We start from the raw sequence: 19,472 nt of genomic DNA, 5'->3' as shown, positions 1-19,472 counted from the left end.
CGACACACACTATTTTAAATATTTTAATATTAGAGTCATTTTGAATGCCTCATTGATACCTTTCTAATATTACTAGTTTTGTTAAAAATCAATTAGAAAAACTAATTATATACTAAATTTTAATAATTAATGCATAAAACAAAGAATACAGATAAAACATAAAATGATGGCTCAAACATATAGATAGTTTTTAGAGCTGCTAGGCTCTACAAATCCCTTCAGAGCTCCAAATTTGGAGCTACAATATGCATTGTGGTATGCTCCAGAGCAAATTGGGCTCTAAATTTAGATATTTGGAACCTAGTTGGAGATGCTCAAAGAGGAACTCATGGATTTAAGCAATTCATGCATAAATTTATTTATAAAAGAAGTTAAAATGAATTGTGCATTTGTTCACTTGTTTTGGCTTGTTGTGACTTATGATTTGATCCTATTGCATGTGTTTTAAGAGAGTTGGCCAATATATTCAACTTATGTATCAAGGGTCACTAGATCTTATATCTAGACTGTGTTTGAAAAAACTCTCTGCTATTGCTTATTTGATCTTGAAACTTTAAAATCCTAGGAAATCAAACTACCACACGGCTATCACAAATATAATGAAACTGAAGAAATAAGAACAAAGAACAATCAGAAGACAAGCAATTTTTTACGTGAAAAAACCTCTAGTAAACGCAGGGTAGAAAGCTATGGATCCTATCTTAAGATCGAACCAAACATTCTGTTAAAAATGCAGCAGTTACAAGAACCTATAAACGATTCATTGATACTCATAACTATATCTGTAGCTATCTTGCTTAACTTCTCCTCGATGTACTATTTTTTATATTTAATCTTCAATCTCTATGATGCTGGTTGTATCGTATTATTCATCTTAGTAACTCTCGAGACGAAACTGGTAGAGATGTGAAGTTTGAGGAATCTGTAAATCACTTTTTAGCACCTCTGTCGTGGAATATCTCTAAGCTGCAATGATGATCTCCAAAGCCTCAATAAAATGTCATAGAAGAGATTACCAAAGTTTAGGTTAAAAGCTCCTTAAATATCTCTAACACGAAATGTTGAAACTTCACTGATAAGTGCCCAAATCAGCCTAAAAAAAAAACATCTTACCGCCCGATCGTTCGAACCCTCATGAGCACACATGACTGGAAGAAGGTTGTTCTGAAAAGAATCATGCTCAAATGATTTTAATCCTATTTCTGCTTTCTGCATTCAGAGTTCTATCAAAGACTGTTCTAACAGGGGTTTGAACCCAATTTATGCATTCTGACTTCTGTCACATCTGTTCTTACATGGGTTCTAATCCAATTTCAGGAATTTGCAGAAGAAACCAAGTGATTTGCAGATCAGTAGTAGTGATTATAAATTGAATTAATATTAAAGCATCCTAAATTATCATGCCTATAAAACAGAGGTAGCACAATATGATTGGATACACATTTTGGCACGGTTTTTTCTATTAATCCATTCAGCTAAATCATTTGAAATCAGTTCACATATGTAAAACATCATATGAGAGTTGATATTCAATCAGGTTTGTATAAAATACAGCTGAATAATACTTTGGCACATCACCTAAACATTACTAATGAATAATTGTGAACATTCTGGAATAGCATTTTGTAGCACTTGTAACATCTGAACTAGTAGTCCAAATGGCTTGAAACTTTTCACTTATAAAGAGCATAAGTTTGCCGATAAGATCGTCAAAAAATTTCGGCACACTGCCTGAAAAGTTTTGCTGAATAATGGTTAGTGCTGGAGTACTTATTCAAATCACCTGAAACAACTTTGTACACATATAGAGTAAATTGTTATGATTTGATACATGATGATATTGACAAAGAACTTGAATATTTTCTTTAAATTGGATGTGAAATTAAAAAAAAAATCAGAATAGAGGGCCTGTATCAGGATATGACTGTGTTAGCATTTCGAAACACTCATAAATTTTAATTACCTTATTCTAGATCAGTTAAAACAATTTCCTAACAGAGAAGCACATCCTGATTAACTGATAGAATGGAAACCTAATTACAAATAGAGTCGCTTTCTATATTAAAACGCAGACTGAAGAAGGCTAGTGAATAATATTCTAATGGTGAAATATGATTACAACTGAATCTTAAGAAGATTGTATCTTTCAATTTATTCACCCCAATCATCTGAAATTTTACATAAATACAGGAGGATCACCTTATGATCAGTCTTCAAATTACTAATTAGAAGTACTAGTGGCCGAAAATTTAATTGACAATTTAAACATTCAATTGAAACTTCAGGAAATTTGTGCAGCTGAAATTAAGATGGCCGTTTCTTTTGATCCAGAGGGTCAAAATCATTTGATACTTCATCTACACACAGAGGAGGTGATGAGGAAAAGATACAAATCTAATTTTAATGATTCAATTGGAATGAGCTCCTTAACCTATCCTATATAAATGTTGCAGATAATACCGTTATCATGAATATTTGTACTTCCTAGCATTATTAAATTAATGAAATATATCTAATGGAGAGCACAACCCAGGTCAATCAGAAGTTATCTCTTGACGTAATTAACTATAATCTTCATGCGCAGAACTGAAGCCCTCGAACTGGAGCCATTAATTTCCTCTGCATGAGGAAAACAAAAAACCACCTCAATATAGACATACACTCTAGCCTAATCAGGTGTTCACATGTTTCCGAAAGTATGAATGAATCAAAACTAACAGTAATGAGTATGAAATGAAATAATAAGAAAACACGAGGATGTTGCTTAGTGAATCAAAGGAAGTTGAAGACTCTGTTGAATTGACTATAATAGGAAAATCAAAGGAAGTGCTTCTTTAAACTTCAAATATCTGAGTAGTAATAGAAGTAAAACTATATAACAGTATGTTTTTGTATTCCAGAAAGATTAGTGCAAACTAGAGCACTCGGATTTCTCACATCTAAATGAAGAGATATTGCACTTAGGATATATTTATATCATACTTCACTTTTTCGAACTGAAACAATGAGCAGTTTAGCCTTGCAAATCACAGGAAGTTAAAGACTAGCTTATCAGATTCATGTACGTCAAGTAAACTTCCTGTTGAAGTGTTTGCATTAAATGTTCTAGAACTAGATGTGCCATCAATAACTACTTGACATTTTTAAGGTTTATACCTTGACTAAATGAAGAGGACTTATTAATGATTGTGACTCCATGAAAATAAGCAGAATGAACAGAAATAAGGAGTAAGAGAAAAGCTAAGACTTGATGGAATTATTCATACATTTCATTTACTTTCTATATAATCTAAGATGAGAAGTCGAATTTAGTGGTTGTTGTCTTTGGCTAAGTGTTCTCCAAACTTCAAATATTTGAGTAGCAACACCTTATAAAACCACAAAACAATACATTTTTGTATACTCAGAACAGATGGGTATCATCTAGAGCACTTAGATATCTCACAAAATAATATCATTGCGACATCTAAACAAAAAGATTCTTTTTATTGCCAATTAATTTCTCTATATGCTCATGCATAAATACCCTGCTAAAACATGAAGATCTACCAGTAAATAAGCAGAATGAACAGAAACAAATAATAAGAGACAAGCCAAGACTTGATGGAATTATTTATACATGTAAAGCTAAGATGAGAAAACAAATTTAGAGGTTGCTATCTTTGGCTGTGTGTTCTCCAAAGTTCAAATATTTGAACTTAAACAAAAATTAGCCCCATCACTGTTGCAGTACCGCTGCTTAAACAAAGGGTGGCATCCAACTAGTAATAAGCTTTGCTAGGCAGTGACTCAAAATTGGTACGCAGGCAATGCTTGGAGACTTCTATAATTTTCAATTCTTAACATTTGAAGGGAGGTGAGATGTCGAAACACATCCTCATCCTCCTACAATTCATTAGAAAAACTGATATGTATAATTCTTTTATGTAGGAAAGGCTTCTTTTTTTTTTTTTCCTACGCAGCACTTAATTTGAGGAATAAGCTGCAGTCGATCCGAAGTTAGGACACAAGCCCACTTCTTCTTCATCTTCCTATTTTTCTTCTTATTTTACCTCCTACTCTTCTTCTTCCTCCTCCTCCTCCTCCCCCCCTCCTCTTCTTCTTCTTGACATCCATATACTTCCAACATATTATGCATACGGAGGCCGGCAACTGATGAAAGCTCTTCACAATCCTTAATATATAACATGTTCAGTTGTGTTAAGTGTTGCAACCCCTGCAAGCTTTCGACATCCATCTACTTCCAAAATATTTTGTGTACAGAGGGCTTCATATCTAGCTGGTTAGTCGTGTCAAGTGTTGCAACCGGTGGGGAAAAAAATGATCCTTATACCTAAGAGATTTAGTATCAATAATTTCTCGGAGACACTTTGACATTATGTTTTAAGAATACGAAAAATTAATTCTAGTATAAAATAAGAGGTGTTATCATAATGTGCTAGCAACAAAAAGTATCTATTATTATAATACTTATATTTATGACAGTAAGCTTTGGAAATTGATCTACACTCAATATTTTGAACGAAGAGAGGACTTCAAGGCTGGCACGTAATTAAAGTTCTTTACAATTCGTAATATCTAACTTTCTTAGTAGTATCAAATGTTGAAACCCCTTGGGAAAAGAAATAATCAGTGTTCTTAAGAGATTGACTACTAACAATTTCTCGGGATATATTTTGACACCATATTTTGAGAATATGGGAGAATAAGTATAATATAATATGCTAGGAATGAAAAATACCAATCATGATAATACATACATTTATGATAGTAAGCTTTGGAAATTGATAGATATTCAACGTTTCAAGCAAAGAGAGGACTTCAAAGCCGACAAGTGATGAAAGCCCTTCACAATTCCTAATAAATAATTGTTTCAGTCGTGTCAAGTATTGCAACCAATGGAAATAAAATGGTCATTATACATGAGAGATTGACTATTAACAATTCCTCATAAACATATTTTAACATTATATTTTGAGAATATGAGAGGATAATTATAGTATAAAATAAGAGGTATTATCGTAATATATAGAGGGGCTGAGCTGCTTTGCTTAGGCATCCGGGCATTAAAAAATTATTAAGTATAGCAATTTTTTATTATCATATTTATTATTTTATTGTAGTTGTTAGATCGTCTTTATCTTTATAAGAATAAATATTAACTATAAAATTCTTCCAAGCTTTTAAACCGTAGCCACTGTCCTCCACCACGAGCCACCCTACTATATGGTTGTCTGCGACTCTTCAACAACTGCCACAATATTGGATATTTGCCAATCTGTTCCATTCAAACCTTTCTCCACTATTTCATTTTTTCATCCCAACCTCTAATTTACGTGAAACAAAGCCATTACAACCCTAACTTTCAACGATATCACCACAAAAATCTCATAATTTTCCTATGTCTAGATCATTCTAGATATAGTCCGTGACATAATGCTCAACAATCTCGAGGATGAAACTATGACAATCGTGGGAGCTCGTTCCAAACTCCTAGATATGGTCGAGGCTCAGGATGCTCTAATGGAAGTCGTTACCACCACTGGACTCCTCCAGCTACATGTCAGATTTGTAATAAATATGTAGATAGTGCATTAGCTTGCTATAGAAGGTTTGATTCATCTCTTCAAGTTTCCAAGAATGCACCACAAGCTCGCGACCGGCACCCAGATAGTGGTGCTACCTACCACATTACTACTGTCATGAATAATCTAAATATTAGGAGTCATGTGTACTCTAGTTTGGATCAAATCCAAGTTGGTAATAGATTCCATAATTTCAAATTCCAAAATTTTTTGTTGCCTCAATAATGTTCTTCTTGTTCCTAACATAAAAAAGAATTTGTTATTTGTTCAACATTTTACCTCTGACAACAATTGCTTTTTGAATTCTATGGCTCTTACTTCATCATAAAGGACTACGTGGGGAATGTGATGGTCTCTAGTCTGTCTCTTCCTCCATGGTTCTCTACTGCTTGGGCTTTTGTTGGCATCCATGTTGGTTTATTGGCTGGCATCATTGCCTTAGACATGCTTCTTTTTTTGTGGTCAGTCGTGTTCTCTCTACCTCCAGGATTCCTGTATTTGCTAGTACACATCCTCTCGTATGCTCTAATTGTCAACTAGCGAGGAGTCATTGTCTTCCTTTCTTAACTTCTCATAATAATTCTGTTGCTCCTTTAGATCTTGTATATATTGATGTTTGTGGACCCTCCTAAGAACTTTCTGTATATGGACTCTCCTAGACCTTCGAATGCCATCATAGTTTTGAGTCTGATTTGATTTATTTTTAAAAGTTTGTTTTAGTTTAAGAGGCACAATGTAACTCCATCCTATCACGACCTAAAATCAGAATCATGGTCGGCCATACATCTTAATATGCTTGAGATATACGAAACCTTACTAATACTTCCTAAGTGTACAATGGCAAAAATAAATAAAAGAAGAGAATCTACTTTATTTGATTTAAACTACTTGCAATGAAAATAAAACAATGTCCTTATTATTGTGTCTCTCAACAAAATTAAATTAACAATTAATCTAAAACATAAGATCAAAAGAACAGAAAGGTAAATAAGTAGGTCCTAAGTGAAGGTAGGGTCTCGGTATATCTCGCTCAGTTGCCACGCTGACTACTACTTGAAATAACAGAAGAGAGAGAAAAATAAATCTATGAGCTAATAACTATAGCTCAGTGAGTGGAATCCACTCGAAAACCAAATAATTTAAAAATTTTATAGTGTTAAATAAAACTCAAGTTCAACAATATAAATGACAATTTCCAATAAGCATGCTCTTAGAAGAATGACAATAATAATAATAATAAAGAGTCATAACTAGTAACCTTGTTCAGTTTCAACATATTAACATCTTTCTCAAAAATAATAATATCATTTGTCTCAATGGGTCTATACCCTGTAGATCCACATCAACTAGAAGTCACATCGAGATAGCACTCAGGTCTTTTACTCATAGCTGATCCAGTTAGGATCATCAGGAGATGTCACTATATGATCAACACACCCTATCTTTTCTACTAACCATTCAGAAATGTTAAAGTCACCTCAGAAAGTTTTTGATCTATCCTGCGACTATTCCCTAACCCAGTCGGAGTCACCTAAGAAAGTCACCATAGTGATCTAAAATAGAACTTTTTCCTGGACTAGTTAAAGTTGACTCACCACAGAAAGCCGCAAGTGATATATATCGGGATTATTTTCGAAGTCATATCAATACTAGTTTTATTTTTTCCCGCTAAAATTTGTAATTTATACAAAGTATGGTGATGCACTGAGTATAATAATTAAATGAACATAGAAAATATAATAAATAAATTTGCACATAAGAATAAAATAAATAAATTTGCACACAATAAATGATATGATCTGATAAAGGTACGAAACATAATATAAATAAATATGTGAGTGAACCCACTCACCTAAGTCTACGCAAGACAACTGAAATCTCTAATCTCTAGCTCACATGGTAAAAATCACCAACTTTAATAATAAATACTAATACAATTTTTAAATTAAATAATATTAAGATTTTCTATAATTTAAAACCAAAAAATTACCTATTTGGGCCATAACAAGCCCAATCGGTTGGGCTGGGCTAGATTAGGCCAAAGGCCTTCCCTTGGATTCAAATCCAGCCTGACCCAAATCCAACACTTAAGGGATGAAGGCGAGACTCGGGTTACCCGAGTTTGCCTTTTTCATCCCGAAGGGACTAACGAGAGAGAAAGAGAGAGGGGGAGAGAGAGACGCTAGCGGTTTCTGTCGCCGATAGTACGTAGGCCATGCCTGTGTCTTCCTCGCACCCTCGACAATTTAAAAGGGGAGAGAAAATCGGCTATGGCGACCAACGGGGAGGTCTCCATCCATAGTCGACGGCAACCGGAGCCACGAGGGCTCCAAAAGTGAACGTCCACGGCACAAGGCCAACGACATGAAGCTTCCAATGGTGGAGCGGCAACAATCCGAAGCCGTCGGCCGGCGTGATCCGCCGACGAAGTCGAAACATCACAAATTAGGTATTTCTATTTTAACCTATTAAACTTAAATTAAATTTGAGGGGGTGAGAGAGGGTTTATCAAAGAGTCACATGGTGGTCTCCAATTGCTCTGGCAACACTCCGGCAGTCTGATTCCACGGTGACGACTCTGTCGATAGGGAAAGGAAAAATGGGGGGTGGGGGAGAGAGGGGAGCAAAGGTAAATTCAACAGTGAGGGTTTTGGAGTTTAATTTATAGAGAAAAAATCAAATCCAAAACAGATTTGGATTCGGCCGAAAAAATCGCGGCTACTCTATCACGTGCAGGTGAGGGAGAGAGAAAAGGGTGCGCACGTGTGCTCCAAGAAAGTTTTTTTTTCTTTTTTTTTCAGTTCTCACACATCCCATCCGAATGGACGATATTTTGATCGTGCCATTCAGATCGTGTTGTACACAATTCACATGCGACGATGCACTAGAAATTCAATTTGAACATTTCTCAAATCCATCCAAATGCCTAATAGGGCTTCGCTATGTCGTTGTTACATTCTTTTCGGCGGTCGAATGTCTATCACAATTTTGAGTCTAGTTTGATTTATTTTTAGAAGTTCTTTTATTAGGTTTAGTTTCTCTCCTAATTTGATTAGCACAATGGAATTCTACCTCATTTGAATGGACAACATTTCAACCTGGCCGTATAAACATGTTTCACATGATTCATGTAGGAAGTATTAGAAATTCAAATGGGTTTCATTGTGAAGTTCAAATGTTCTCAAAGCAGTTCAAATGCCCTTTGGGTTTGATCGTGCCATTTGAATACATTTCCTAGTCTCTCGGACGCCTTTCCTAGCAGTTATAAGAACGTACAGACGACTCGTTGATGCCCATAACTATGTCTACTATGGATCCTATCTTAGGATCGAATCAAACACTGTACTAAAAGTGTAGCAGTTATAAGAACCTACTGATGACTCGTTGATGCCCATAACTATATCTGTTATGGATCCTACCTTAGGATCGAATCAAATACTGTCCTAAAAGTGTAGCAGTTATAAGAACCTACAGACGACTTGTTGATGCCCATAACTATGTCTGTAGCTATCTTGCTCAACTTCCCCTTGATATACTATTTTCTGTATTTGATTTTCATTCTCTATGACTCTCGAGATTGTATCGTACATCTTAATAACTCTCAAGATGTAATTGGTAGAGATTTTCAAGCTGCAACGATGATCTCCAACGCCTCAATAAAATGTCAGAAAAAGAAATGACCTAAGTTAAGGTTAAAAGCTCCTTAGATTACTCTAACACGAAATGTCGAAACTGCACTCAAAAGTGCTCAAATCAACTAAGGAAAACCATCTTATCGCCCGAGCGTTCGAACCCTCATGAGTGCGCACGACTGGAAGAAGGTTGTTCTGAAAAGAACAGTTCTCAAATGATTTTAACCCTATTTCTTCTTTCTGGCATTCAGAGTTCTAACAATCCAATTTATGCATTCTGAGTTCTGTCATATCCGTTCTGACATAGGTTCTAATCCAATTTCTGAAATTTGTGGAAGAAACAGAAGTGTTTTGCAGATCAGTAGCAGTGATTAAAAATTGAATTAACAATAGATGTAAAATCTTTGACTAAGTGCTGCTATCTTTGACTAAGTGCTTCTCTAAACTTCAAATATCTGAGTAGCAATAGATGTAAAATCATATAACAGTACATATTTGTATTCCAGAAAGATTGGTGCAATCTAGAGCACCTGGATTTCTCACAAAATAAAATGATATACTAATTGTAATGAAATACCACAAAATACGACCAGAATTTATAGATCCTCTGCAAATATTTGAAAATGAAATGAGAAAAACAATAATTACAACAATATAAGCATGGATGCGTCCTACAACAAGATTGATCTGCATGAATCTGGGCATAGATCAAAAGACAACAACAAGAAATGAGGATGATAAGGCAAGGCATATAAAAAAAAAAGAGAAGCATAGAAATAGCGAATCAAATGGAAAAACAAAATCATTTACGATGGAAAAGGAAAAGCACAGATAATCACCCCAAATTACCCCAATATATTGGCTTGATGATTGAGTTTGGACTAAACCCACAAGCTGATTATTTGTCAAGACCAAAACAAAGTTCTTGGATGTCATCCTCATTCCAGGGTAGTTTGCTTGAAATGATCAAAGTGATAAGCATCATAAAACAGAAGCCAACTATATTTGCCAATAAATAGAGAAGCTATGAGCCAATAGAAATATTCTCCTATTAATTTTACAGCACAGCAAAGAAGTATTTGCAGTATGCATCATGTAAAGAAAGCAAGAGGATTTAGGGTCAATCCCTAACCTCTAGAAGGCTAGGACATTTGATACTTACATGTAGTATCAACTCTGAAGCTAAAATAATGAATGTTTGTCAAATATATGTGCACCAAGGAGAGTTGCTCCCGTTCTTTCATACAAAATCAATATCTCAAAGTAAGACCAGAATTTATAGATCCTCTGCAAAAATATGAAAATAAAATTAAGAAAAATAATAATTATAAAAATATGAGCACGGATGCATCATATAACAGGATTGATCTGCATGCATCTAGGCGCAAATCGAAAGACAGCAACAAAAAATGAGGGTGATATAGCAAACGCATATAGGAAAAAAAGAAGAGAAGCACAGGAATGGAGAATCAAATGGAAAATTAAGAGCACTTGCCATGATAACACATGAATCATATGAAAACGATAACAATTTGAAGTTCTTCCACCATTCCAAATTTAGGACACAAGCATCATCTTCCTATTTTTTCTCTTCCTCTTCTTCCTCAACCATCTAGCTTTGGACATCCTTGTACTTTTATAATATTTTGCGTATGGAGGGCTTCAAGACCGGGAACTGATGAAAGCTCTTTACAATTATGAATAAGTAACCTTTTCAGTCCTGTCAAGTGTTGCAATCCCTGAGAAAAAGAAATGACTGTTATACCTAAGAGATTGACAATACCTCCTAAACACTTTAACATTATGTTTTAAGAATATGGAAGGTAAGTATAGTATAAAATAAAAGGTATTATCATAATGTGCTAGGAATAAAGAATATTAATTACTATAATACTTACATTTATGACAGTAAGCTTCGAACAATTAAATACGTTAAATATATGGAGTGACGAGAGGGCTTCAACGTCAATTGATGAAAGTTCTTCACAATACAAAATATTTAAACTTTCCAATCGTGTTAACTGTCGCAATCCCTGGGAAAACAAAGAATGGTCGTTATACATGAGAGCCTGAGTATATTAATAATTCTTCGAAAACACTTTGATATTATATTTTGAGAATATGGAAATGTACGTATAGTATAAAAATAAGAGATACTATCATAATATGCTAGGAACAAAAAATATCAATTATTTTAATACTTACCATAATCTAAATAATTATAAAATATTTTAACTATATATTATAATAATACTTACAATTATGATGGTAAGCTTCGAACAATTAGTTACTTCCAATGTTTCGAGCGAATGGAGAGCTTCAAGGCCGACAAGTGATGAAAGATCGTCACAATGAAAAATAGTTAACACTTTCAGTTGTGTTAACTGTTGCAACCCTTGGGAAAAAGAAATGATCTTTATATCTGAGAGATTTGTTAATTCCAATCGGCAAAGAGAGGAAAGGCCTCGGAGACACTTTGACATTATGTTGTCAACAATAGAGCAATTGATAAGCATGAAGTTTTTTAGTGAAGGAGGTAGGAGTCCTCTATCCTCCTCTACGTCTGATGTCACAAAAAGGTTGGAGTTTCCAATACACAAACTTTGAAGCCCAATGAGTTCACTAAAGACATTCAGCATCAGATGTTCCTGCTGAACCCTAGGCTCAAACGAAGAATATTCAGAATGATCGATGTTGACCTCCACTAAGTGCCTTAAATTATTATGCTCCTGTAGAAACCATTCACCTAGTACAAGTTTCAGATCAGTGCACCCACAGAGAGTCAAAATATCTAAAGATGAAGATAAGGAAGAGGTGGAAGAGGAGGAAGAATTCGATGGGTATGAGAATTTGGGTAGGATAGTCAGCCCTACTTCCTCAATTTTCAATTCCTGGAGTGTAGATGGGAGGGATGGAATTGCTTTTAGTCTTGGACAATCATTGATTTCAAAGCTTTGGAGGCGGGGAAACAAGGTAACCTCCTCATCTGCAGACCACTCTTCCCATTGTGGAAAGTTTTCCAATAGCAACCACAACAATGATGGAAACCCCTTTTCTCCATGAAACCCAGCACCAATTTCTTTTACTGCATTCATCCCCCGTAGTTTAAGATCCTTTAGCCACGGAAGCTGTCCAAGAGGTGGAAGGTCCTTCCATGCGCTACAATTGTCTAGGTGAAGTCTTACTAGGTTGGTGAATGAGTGATTAAGAACCATCCAACTAGGAGACAGGGTACCTCTATAACCATCTATGTCTAGCTCTTTGAGATTTGGATGTGGACGGAGGCCTTCTAGTATTCCATTCTGCACCTCATCAGGCTCCATATCACTTTTAGTATCCCACTCTAAATATAACTCATCAAGGTTCGCTTTGTCGCACAACCTAGCTTCTTTGGCTTCTTCCTCGCTTCCCACACAATCAAGATTCTCAATTCTAAGGCATCCACGAAGCTCTCTTAGGTATTTCAACTGTACGATTTGAAATTCAGGAACCTTTTGCACACAAAACTTGCTTAATTTTTGAAGACAAGTCAATTTTCCTATCTCTTCTACCTTTGATACTACTTCATCAGAACAAATCAAGTGCCGCAAATTAATCAGCTTGCTCATGCCTGCAGGTACACCGAACAATCTCAGGTAATCAAGATTTAATATCCGTAGATGGTAAAGCTTACTTAATTCTTTCGGCAATTCCTTCAATCTACCATTCCTAGAGAGATCTAGGTAGCGCAGATGTATAAGACAACTTAGATAGTCAGGACACTTTTCTATGTTGCAATTACTCAAATCAAGCAGACGAATCATTCTCAGCTGTATAAGCACATCTTGAAGATCAGCATCAATAACAGAGGGATAGCTATCTGTAAACAAAATCAACGAGCGCAACTTATTCAACACGAATATGCTCTTATTTAGTGTAGCCAGATGTTTTGTGTTTAGATATAAATGACGAATGGTGGTTGGCACTGTCCTGAATTCCTCGCCTTCAATTCTGAAGCAGTCATCCTTTGAAACAGATTCTGCCAAATCATGTAGTAGATCATGTATAGTGTAGTAACCGGACCAAGTACTTGGTTGAAAGAATGACTTGGATATCAATTCATTAAAGTAGCTCTCTCCAACATCCTCGATTCTCTTCATCCTACTATCATAACAAATCAGACCTTGTGCCATCCACATCTGTATCACGTGACGACGATCGAATCTCTTATCTTTAGGATATACACTTAAGTAAGCAAAGCACTGCTGTAAATGGGTAGGTAACTGCAGGTAACTCAGTTTGAGAGCAGCCATTATGCCATCCTGACCTTTCTCTAATTCCCATATCTTGCTCTTGGAAATGCTCTCCCAGTAATCAACATCTAATTTATCATTGAGCAGTGCACCCATAGTCTTTGCTGCTAATGGTGATCCCTTCAGCTTTGAAGCTATTTCCTTCCCAATGGCTACTAATCTCGGATGCTCCTCCGAATTGGCACCACCAAATGCGTACTCCTTGAAGAAGGACCAGTACTCATCCTCTGGCAATCCATCTAGTTTAATTGGATCCATTGTTCCCATCAACTTTGAAACGTTTGGCAATCTGCTGGTCAACAAGATCTTGCTTCCATCTTTCCCATGGAGCAGTGGAGCTTTGATTGTTTCCCATACTTCTTTCTCAGTCTCATTCCATACGTCATCGAGGACAAGAAGAAATTTATGTGAGCTAAGCTTCTCCTTTAGAATTTTTTGTAACCTGCTGAAATTGGTGACACCAGTATAACTGCTTGGTTCACAGCCTGATTCATCTAACATCTCTCTTGTGAGCCTGATCACATCAAAGCTCTCAGAGACGCAGACCCACATCTTGAGGGAGAAGTGGCTCTGCACCCTCTCATCATGATAGATGACTTGGGCCAGAGTAGTCTTCCCTACCCCTCCGATGCCGAGTATTGGAAGGACAGGAACAAATCCAGCACCACTTAACTCTGTTCCCAGCAAAATGTCGATGATCTCTTCCTTCTCCTTCACACGTCCAGCAAAAGTATGTTCAAAAGTCGGCAAAGCACCGGTGATACGCTGCCCGATGACGCCTGCAGGCTTCTCAGATTGGCCGTCCAAACATAACAAGGTAAGGAAATTTCCAACCTTGGAAGCCATCCTCTCCAACCTCTCCAAAAGAGTGTTCAACTCGTTGACGTCGTCATCACGTAAAAGCAAGGTGTAATGTGCAGCAGCAGTACAAATACGCTTGAATGCGTTAGAAGAAGAGGAGGCGAAGGAACTCACCTTCTCGTCCTCGTTGGCCTTCTTTTCCAGCAATCGGTATTCAAATGTGTCCAGGACGTCGTCCGCCTCGTACGCCACGTCCTTGAGCTCCATCAACCAATCCACCAACCTCTTGTTCTTGATCTCCTTCCCCGCCGCTGCTTCGACGACGCTCTCGACCTCTAAAAGTAGTTCCTTTAGCCTTTGGAGCTTTCCTTCAACATCGGATTGCAGCTCGTACTGCCCTCCCAAGAAGGAGGTGACTCTGCTTACCAACTCACCCACAACAGCAGATCCAAACATCGCTCCTACTGAATTGGCGAAGGCAGCCATCTCGATCTCCAACGCTGCGGGAACAAAAGTGAAATCACGAGCAAAATGAGAAAGAGAGATCCGAAGAGGGACAAGAGACTTGTAAATTAGAGCAAGTTGGCAGCCATCGCACATGATAGCATCAAGTCAAGTTGTCGGACTTGTAAATGATTTCACTTGCCATGTTACTCTAACTTTGTATTAATTATCGTGTTGATCTTTCCGACTTAAATAATCGAGCTAATCATCTGACTATATAGGAAATTACTGCAGTCAGGATATTTTGTAGTCCTTAATGGACATATAAAGCACAAGCTTTGCATGATGGTCTGCGTAGATGTAGTCGGCTATGTGCAGTTAATCGTCTTTAAGTCATTTCACACTCATTGCACGCCATAGTTGACCCTGAACAAGATCAGTGGAAGTCGTGGATGAACACAAACTGACAACTTATCTAGATCTGGGTACCGGATTCTCTGCCACCCAACTCCACGAAAAGTTTTTTCTTTTTATTGGATAATTTCATTTCGACTCCTGAATTATTATCCATTTCCGTAAGCATCCTTTGATTTTTCTTTTTTTCACATTGATCTATTAAAACTGTTAGAAACCTATCGGTTATTCCTTTTTTTTTTAAAAAAAATTATAGTTAAAGATATAAAAAAAGAAGAGTTAATTACATCTTGACCTCCTATATGTATCACTAAGTCTCCCTCTCTGTCAATATTTCATTACAAATTCTCATAGAAAAATCTTTAAAATTTTAAAAAATTCCACCAAATACTTTTTTTATGATGCCACCGTATTTATTTAAAAATTGCTCTTTTAAAAATGGCATTTTGTTAGTTAAATCTAACTAATCATATTTAAAACACAATTAGAACTAAAAAGACTATTCTACCCTTGAATAAATTATTAAAAATAGTTTTATGCACTCCAATATTATAGTATAATGAAATATTTCTTATTTTACATGAGATAAAAATTATTGATAAATATTTTACACTCTAAACTTTATAAAGGGGCATTTTAATCATTTATATATATTCATCAACTATAACAGCAATCTATTAGAAATATTCTATTAAAAATTAGCCACAATGTAACACTCTAAAAAAATAAAAAGATTTTAGTAGCAATTCTGATATTTTAAATAATGTAGTGGCAATTATAATATTTTAAAAGTTTTTGATAAGAACTATATAAAAATCCTAAAAATCAAGTAAATAGATGGGCAAAACTATCCCAATCTTCCTTACAATATATTTCCATCTTCTCCGCTTTCTCATTAATCTTGATTTATTTGAAGACAAATCTCATCTATAGCATCTCGTGGTTACTCTGCAATCTGGTTAAACCGACGGAGAAAATGAACACATGAAAGAAGATGAGGGGAGGATATAAAGAGTGATTAAGCTTGCTGAGGATTTATTATTAGGGTCTTGTTAGCCATTCCAGCTATATGTGACATTGCTAGTTAAAGGGGATTAGAAGGGTATAATAACATAATATCAACTCTTAACTGTTGTAATTAATGTTGCCTTTAGGAACATTTTGGTATTTGTTTTTTCTTAGAAATTACACTATACCTCGTGTGAGGGCTCAATTATATAAGACCCCCATATATTTTTAATTTAAATATTTACCCCGAGTGATCTAGATTAAAATGCAATAGTTACTTTTTCATCATATTTGACTATTTTTTTATCATATTTGACTAGCCTAAATAAAACAACCCCAAACTATCACGTGTGTCCCATGTGAAGTTCACGGGAGTCTAGAGGTCTTGTAATATACTATTAATACCAAATAAAACTAAGTTAGATGAAGTAAAAAAGGTCATAGCCACAACAAATTCATCTAAAATACAACAAGTCTCCAAATACATGCTGAAAGGAAGATACAACGAGAGGGTAACATATCACCTCATAAAATATAGTACAACATAATGGAAAAAAAAAAAAAAGATAGGTCTAACAACCTAATAGATAAAGCTCTATCGAGCTCCCATCATGATGACTATCAATTTGCATTACATATCACAATAAATGAGCCTAATGCTTGGCAAGTGGCCCTATTACTAGCAGAATAACATGAGTATATATATACACACTGTCATAGAAAGTGTATGAATATGTAAATAATTGATCATCATAATAAACATTATAAGTAATGCAGACATATGCACGTGGTTAGCGTGGTTTGTCCCAACACGGGCTAAATCTATCCACCCTCCTTATGACTACTTAATAAACCCTAGCGGTAAAACAACTCGCCCCTCACCGTTAGACATATTCTAGTCCTTTTTTTTATTATTTTTTGAAGACTTCAAAGTCTGTTCTTTTATTGTAGACTAGTAATCCGCTAGAAGTCAATAAAAGACAAAGACTTTGAAGTCTTTGAAAACAATAAAAAAAAGGACTAGAAGTTTTTGAAAGACTTCAAAGTCATGTACTTTTATTGTCGATTAGTCCGAATATTATTGAAGACATTAATACCATCAAAGACAAATTTCTAAGAAATTTCCTTTCTTCATATTTATAAGGAAGCTAACTAATCGGCCTTTGCCGACAAACCTAACCAACATCTCCAGGTCAAGGTCAAGGTGTTTTTGGCGAGAGAGTTTCGTAATGGCTCCTTACCTATCTTTTAATAAAAAATTTGGAGACATATTGATTGATTAAATATATTTAATGTCGGTCGTTTTGGATGAAAACAACTCAACCCCTCTTAACTTTTATCTCTTGTCACTGTACCCTTTCAATTTTTAACTAAATTATTAGCTACATACGCATTAGCAAATATGGTGAAATAATTTAAATAATACAAAGTTTGTTATATAGATTAGATAATTGAATTAACTTTTTTAAGTAGCAAGCTATAGTAAATCTAAATCATATACATATAACATTCCAATAGAAAATTCATCAAATATTTATCACAATGTCTAGTGGGTATCAAACCCATAATTTTCAACATATATTAGTAAGACTAGGCACAGAACTACAATGGTAGCTTATACTAAAAGATTTTAATAGACTTATTCTCCCAATTTTTGTGGGGTCTACATCTATTAATAGCATTCTAACTTAACTTTGAAGCAATCTGATCACGAGTGTCTGAGTCAGTTAAATTGAGTCTAGTTAGTTGCTTTCAAATTTGAATTAAACTGATAATCTGCATATGCATGCTAGTAAGTCGAGTTGGATATGACTCATTATATCTCTACTCCTTTAAATATGAGTTGTCATTGTTTATCTGAGATGATGAAAGGAGATCATGGAATGAATATTAGTTTAGCTATTTTATTATCTCACATTTACTCTTTCAATTGTACTCATTTGCTTATTTGAGAGTAGTTCTAATCTAGAAACACTAATTCTACTTTTAAATCCTAACCATTATTTATCTTCACGAGTCATCATACAGTCGCCCTCCATCATCTCACAGCCGTCTGACACCCTTCAACGACTCTAGTTTTCACCTTTCTTCGTTGTTTCCTTCGTAACTTTTTATCGCGGTCTCGAAATCACTTCATTCTAAAGCCAATCTAAGACTCTCAAGGTTACACATAAAAATTTATGGATCGTTCTAAAACTGATTCATAATAAATTTAACCTAATTTCCTGTCTATATTAGTTAAAGTAGAAACAATTCAAACTTCCTTAAAAAGTTATAAGGAACGAGGGCAACAGAGCGAAAGTGAATCTCCATCATTTCACGGTAAGTATTTTATTTCTTTTGATGGGTATTAAAGTTGTTACTTGATTATTATATTAGTTGTTTAAAACTTTGTTCAATTGATTATTTGATTATTATATCATTTCACGGTAAGGATTTTGCTTCAACTATGGATGAGTAGATAGAAAATTGGTGATATTGAAACACAATACACACACATCAAAATGATTTTGAAGTCATTAAAATATTGATATAATTCATTACGATATAGATGAAATTATAAGAGAGCATTTAGAGCATCTCCTGCTGATCCAATATGGAGCAAGAGGCCATGCATTCCAACTCACCGGGCTACATATTTATTAATATAATAATATTATATATATATATATATAATATTAGTTATTTTAAATTATTTAATAGGTCCTTTTAATATTTTTAATAAAAAATATATAATTAGAAAACTTTCATCGAGATCTTTAAAATAAGACTAATATTTAATAGTTCCAAAAGTAATTTTAAATTATTGATTTTTTAATTAAATGCATAGAAATTATATTATACGAAATAAATATCGAAATAAGCATTACATATTATTAAATAAAAAAAATCAAAATTATATTACATAAAATAAGCAAAAATTAACATTTCATAATAAAAATAATAGATATCTAGTAGTCTGATAAATCATCTCCATAGCCAGCGGTTCCATAGCTACTCTTTTTTAACTGTATCCACCTCCTCTATATTGATGTAATAATTTGATGTATTTCATATCTGATGTATTTTAATATTTAATATTTACATTGAGAATTAATTTTGAGTAATTATATTTTAGGACACATTAATTTTAATAATATTAAACATATTTATTTTATAAGTAATAAAATATTAGACTCATTTTTATTAATAATAAAAATTTTAAAATTTAAATTAACTCAAAAATAATTTAATATTAAACTAATTTTAAAGGTTCGATCTTTCCGATGGTACTATTTTTGTCAAAAATTAATTAG

At 34.6% G+C, this 19,472-nt stretch overlaps 1 protein-coding gene across 6 annotated transcripts; it reads right to left on the bottom strand.

Annotated features, from left to right (window-relative positions):
- Positions 1 to 1,559: 1,559 nt before the first annotated feature.
- Positions 1,560 to 15,114, bottom strand: LOC140778981 (putative disease resistance protein RGA1). Of its 6 annotated transcripts, none has more exons than XM_073123926.1 (6): positions 11,476 to 15,114; positions 11,116 to 11,250; positions 10,713 to 10,956; positions 10,380 to 10,504; positions 10,067 to 10,173; positions 2,237 to 2,619 (listed from the first exon to the last, which is right to left on the bottom strand). In XM_073123926.1, exons 1-3 carry the CDS (start codon positions 14,908 to 14,910, stop codon positions 10,822 to 10,824), a joined length of 3,705 nt encoding a protein of 1,234 aa, XP_072980027.1. In that variant the 5' UTR covers positions 14,911 to 15,114; the 3' UTR covers positions 2,237 to 2,619; positions 10,067 to 10,173; positions 10,380 to 10,504; positions 10,713 to 10,821. The 6 variants fall into 6 exon arrangements, with proteins under 6 accessions (XP_072980042.1, XP_072980050.1, XP_072980027.1 ...); XM_073123919.1 differs by having other exon boundaries at positions 2,529 to 2,619; positions 10,057 to 10,173; XM_073123941.1 differs by lacking the exons at positions 2,237 to 2,619; positions 10,067 to 10,173 and adding an exon at positions 1,560 to 1,744.
- Positions 15,115 to 19,472: the final 4,358 nt, after the last annotated feature.

This window comes from Typha angustifolia, chromosome 3 (assembly GCF_048772165.1).
Source record: "Typha angustifolia cultivar Huaian chromosome 3, ASM4877216v1, whole genome shotgun sequence".
Classification (NCBI taxonomy): Eukaryota; Viridiplantae; Streptophyta; class Magnoliopsida; order Poales; family Typhaceae; genus Typha; species Typha angustifolia.
The sequence above is the reverse complement of the archived record's forward strand: the minus strand, read 5'-3'. Positions and strand labels throughout refer to the sequence as shown.

What these genes read in the sequence shown, in the direction of transcription:
- LOC140778981 (XM_073123941.1), bottom strand. Translation starts at nt 14,910, where the DNA reads ATGTGCGATGGCTGCCAACTTGCTCTAATTTACAAGTCTCTTGTCCCT. An exon ending in CGAAGCTTACCATCATAATT is followed by an intron (nt 11,251 to 11,475) that starts GTAAGTATTATT and finishes TTGTTTTCCCAG; the next exon opens with GGATTGCGACAGTTAACACG. An exon ending in CGAAGCTTACTGTCATAAAT is followed by an intron (nt 10,957 to 11,115) that starts GTAAGTATTATA and finishes TCTTTTTCTCAG; the next exon opens with GGATTGCAACACTTGACAGG.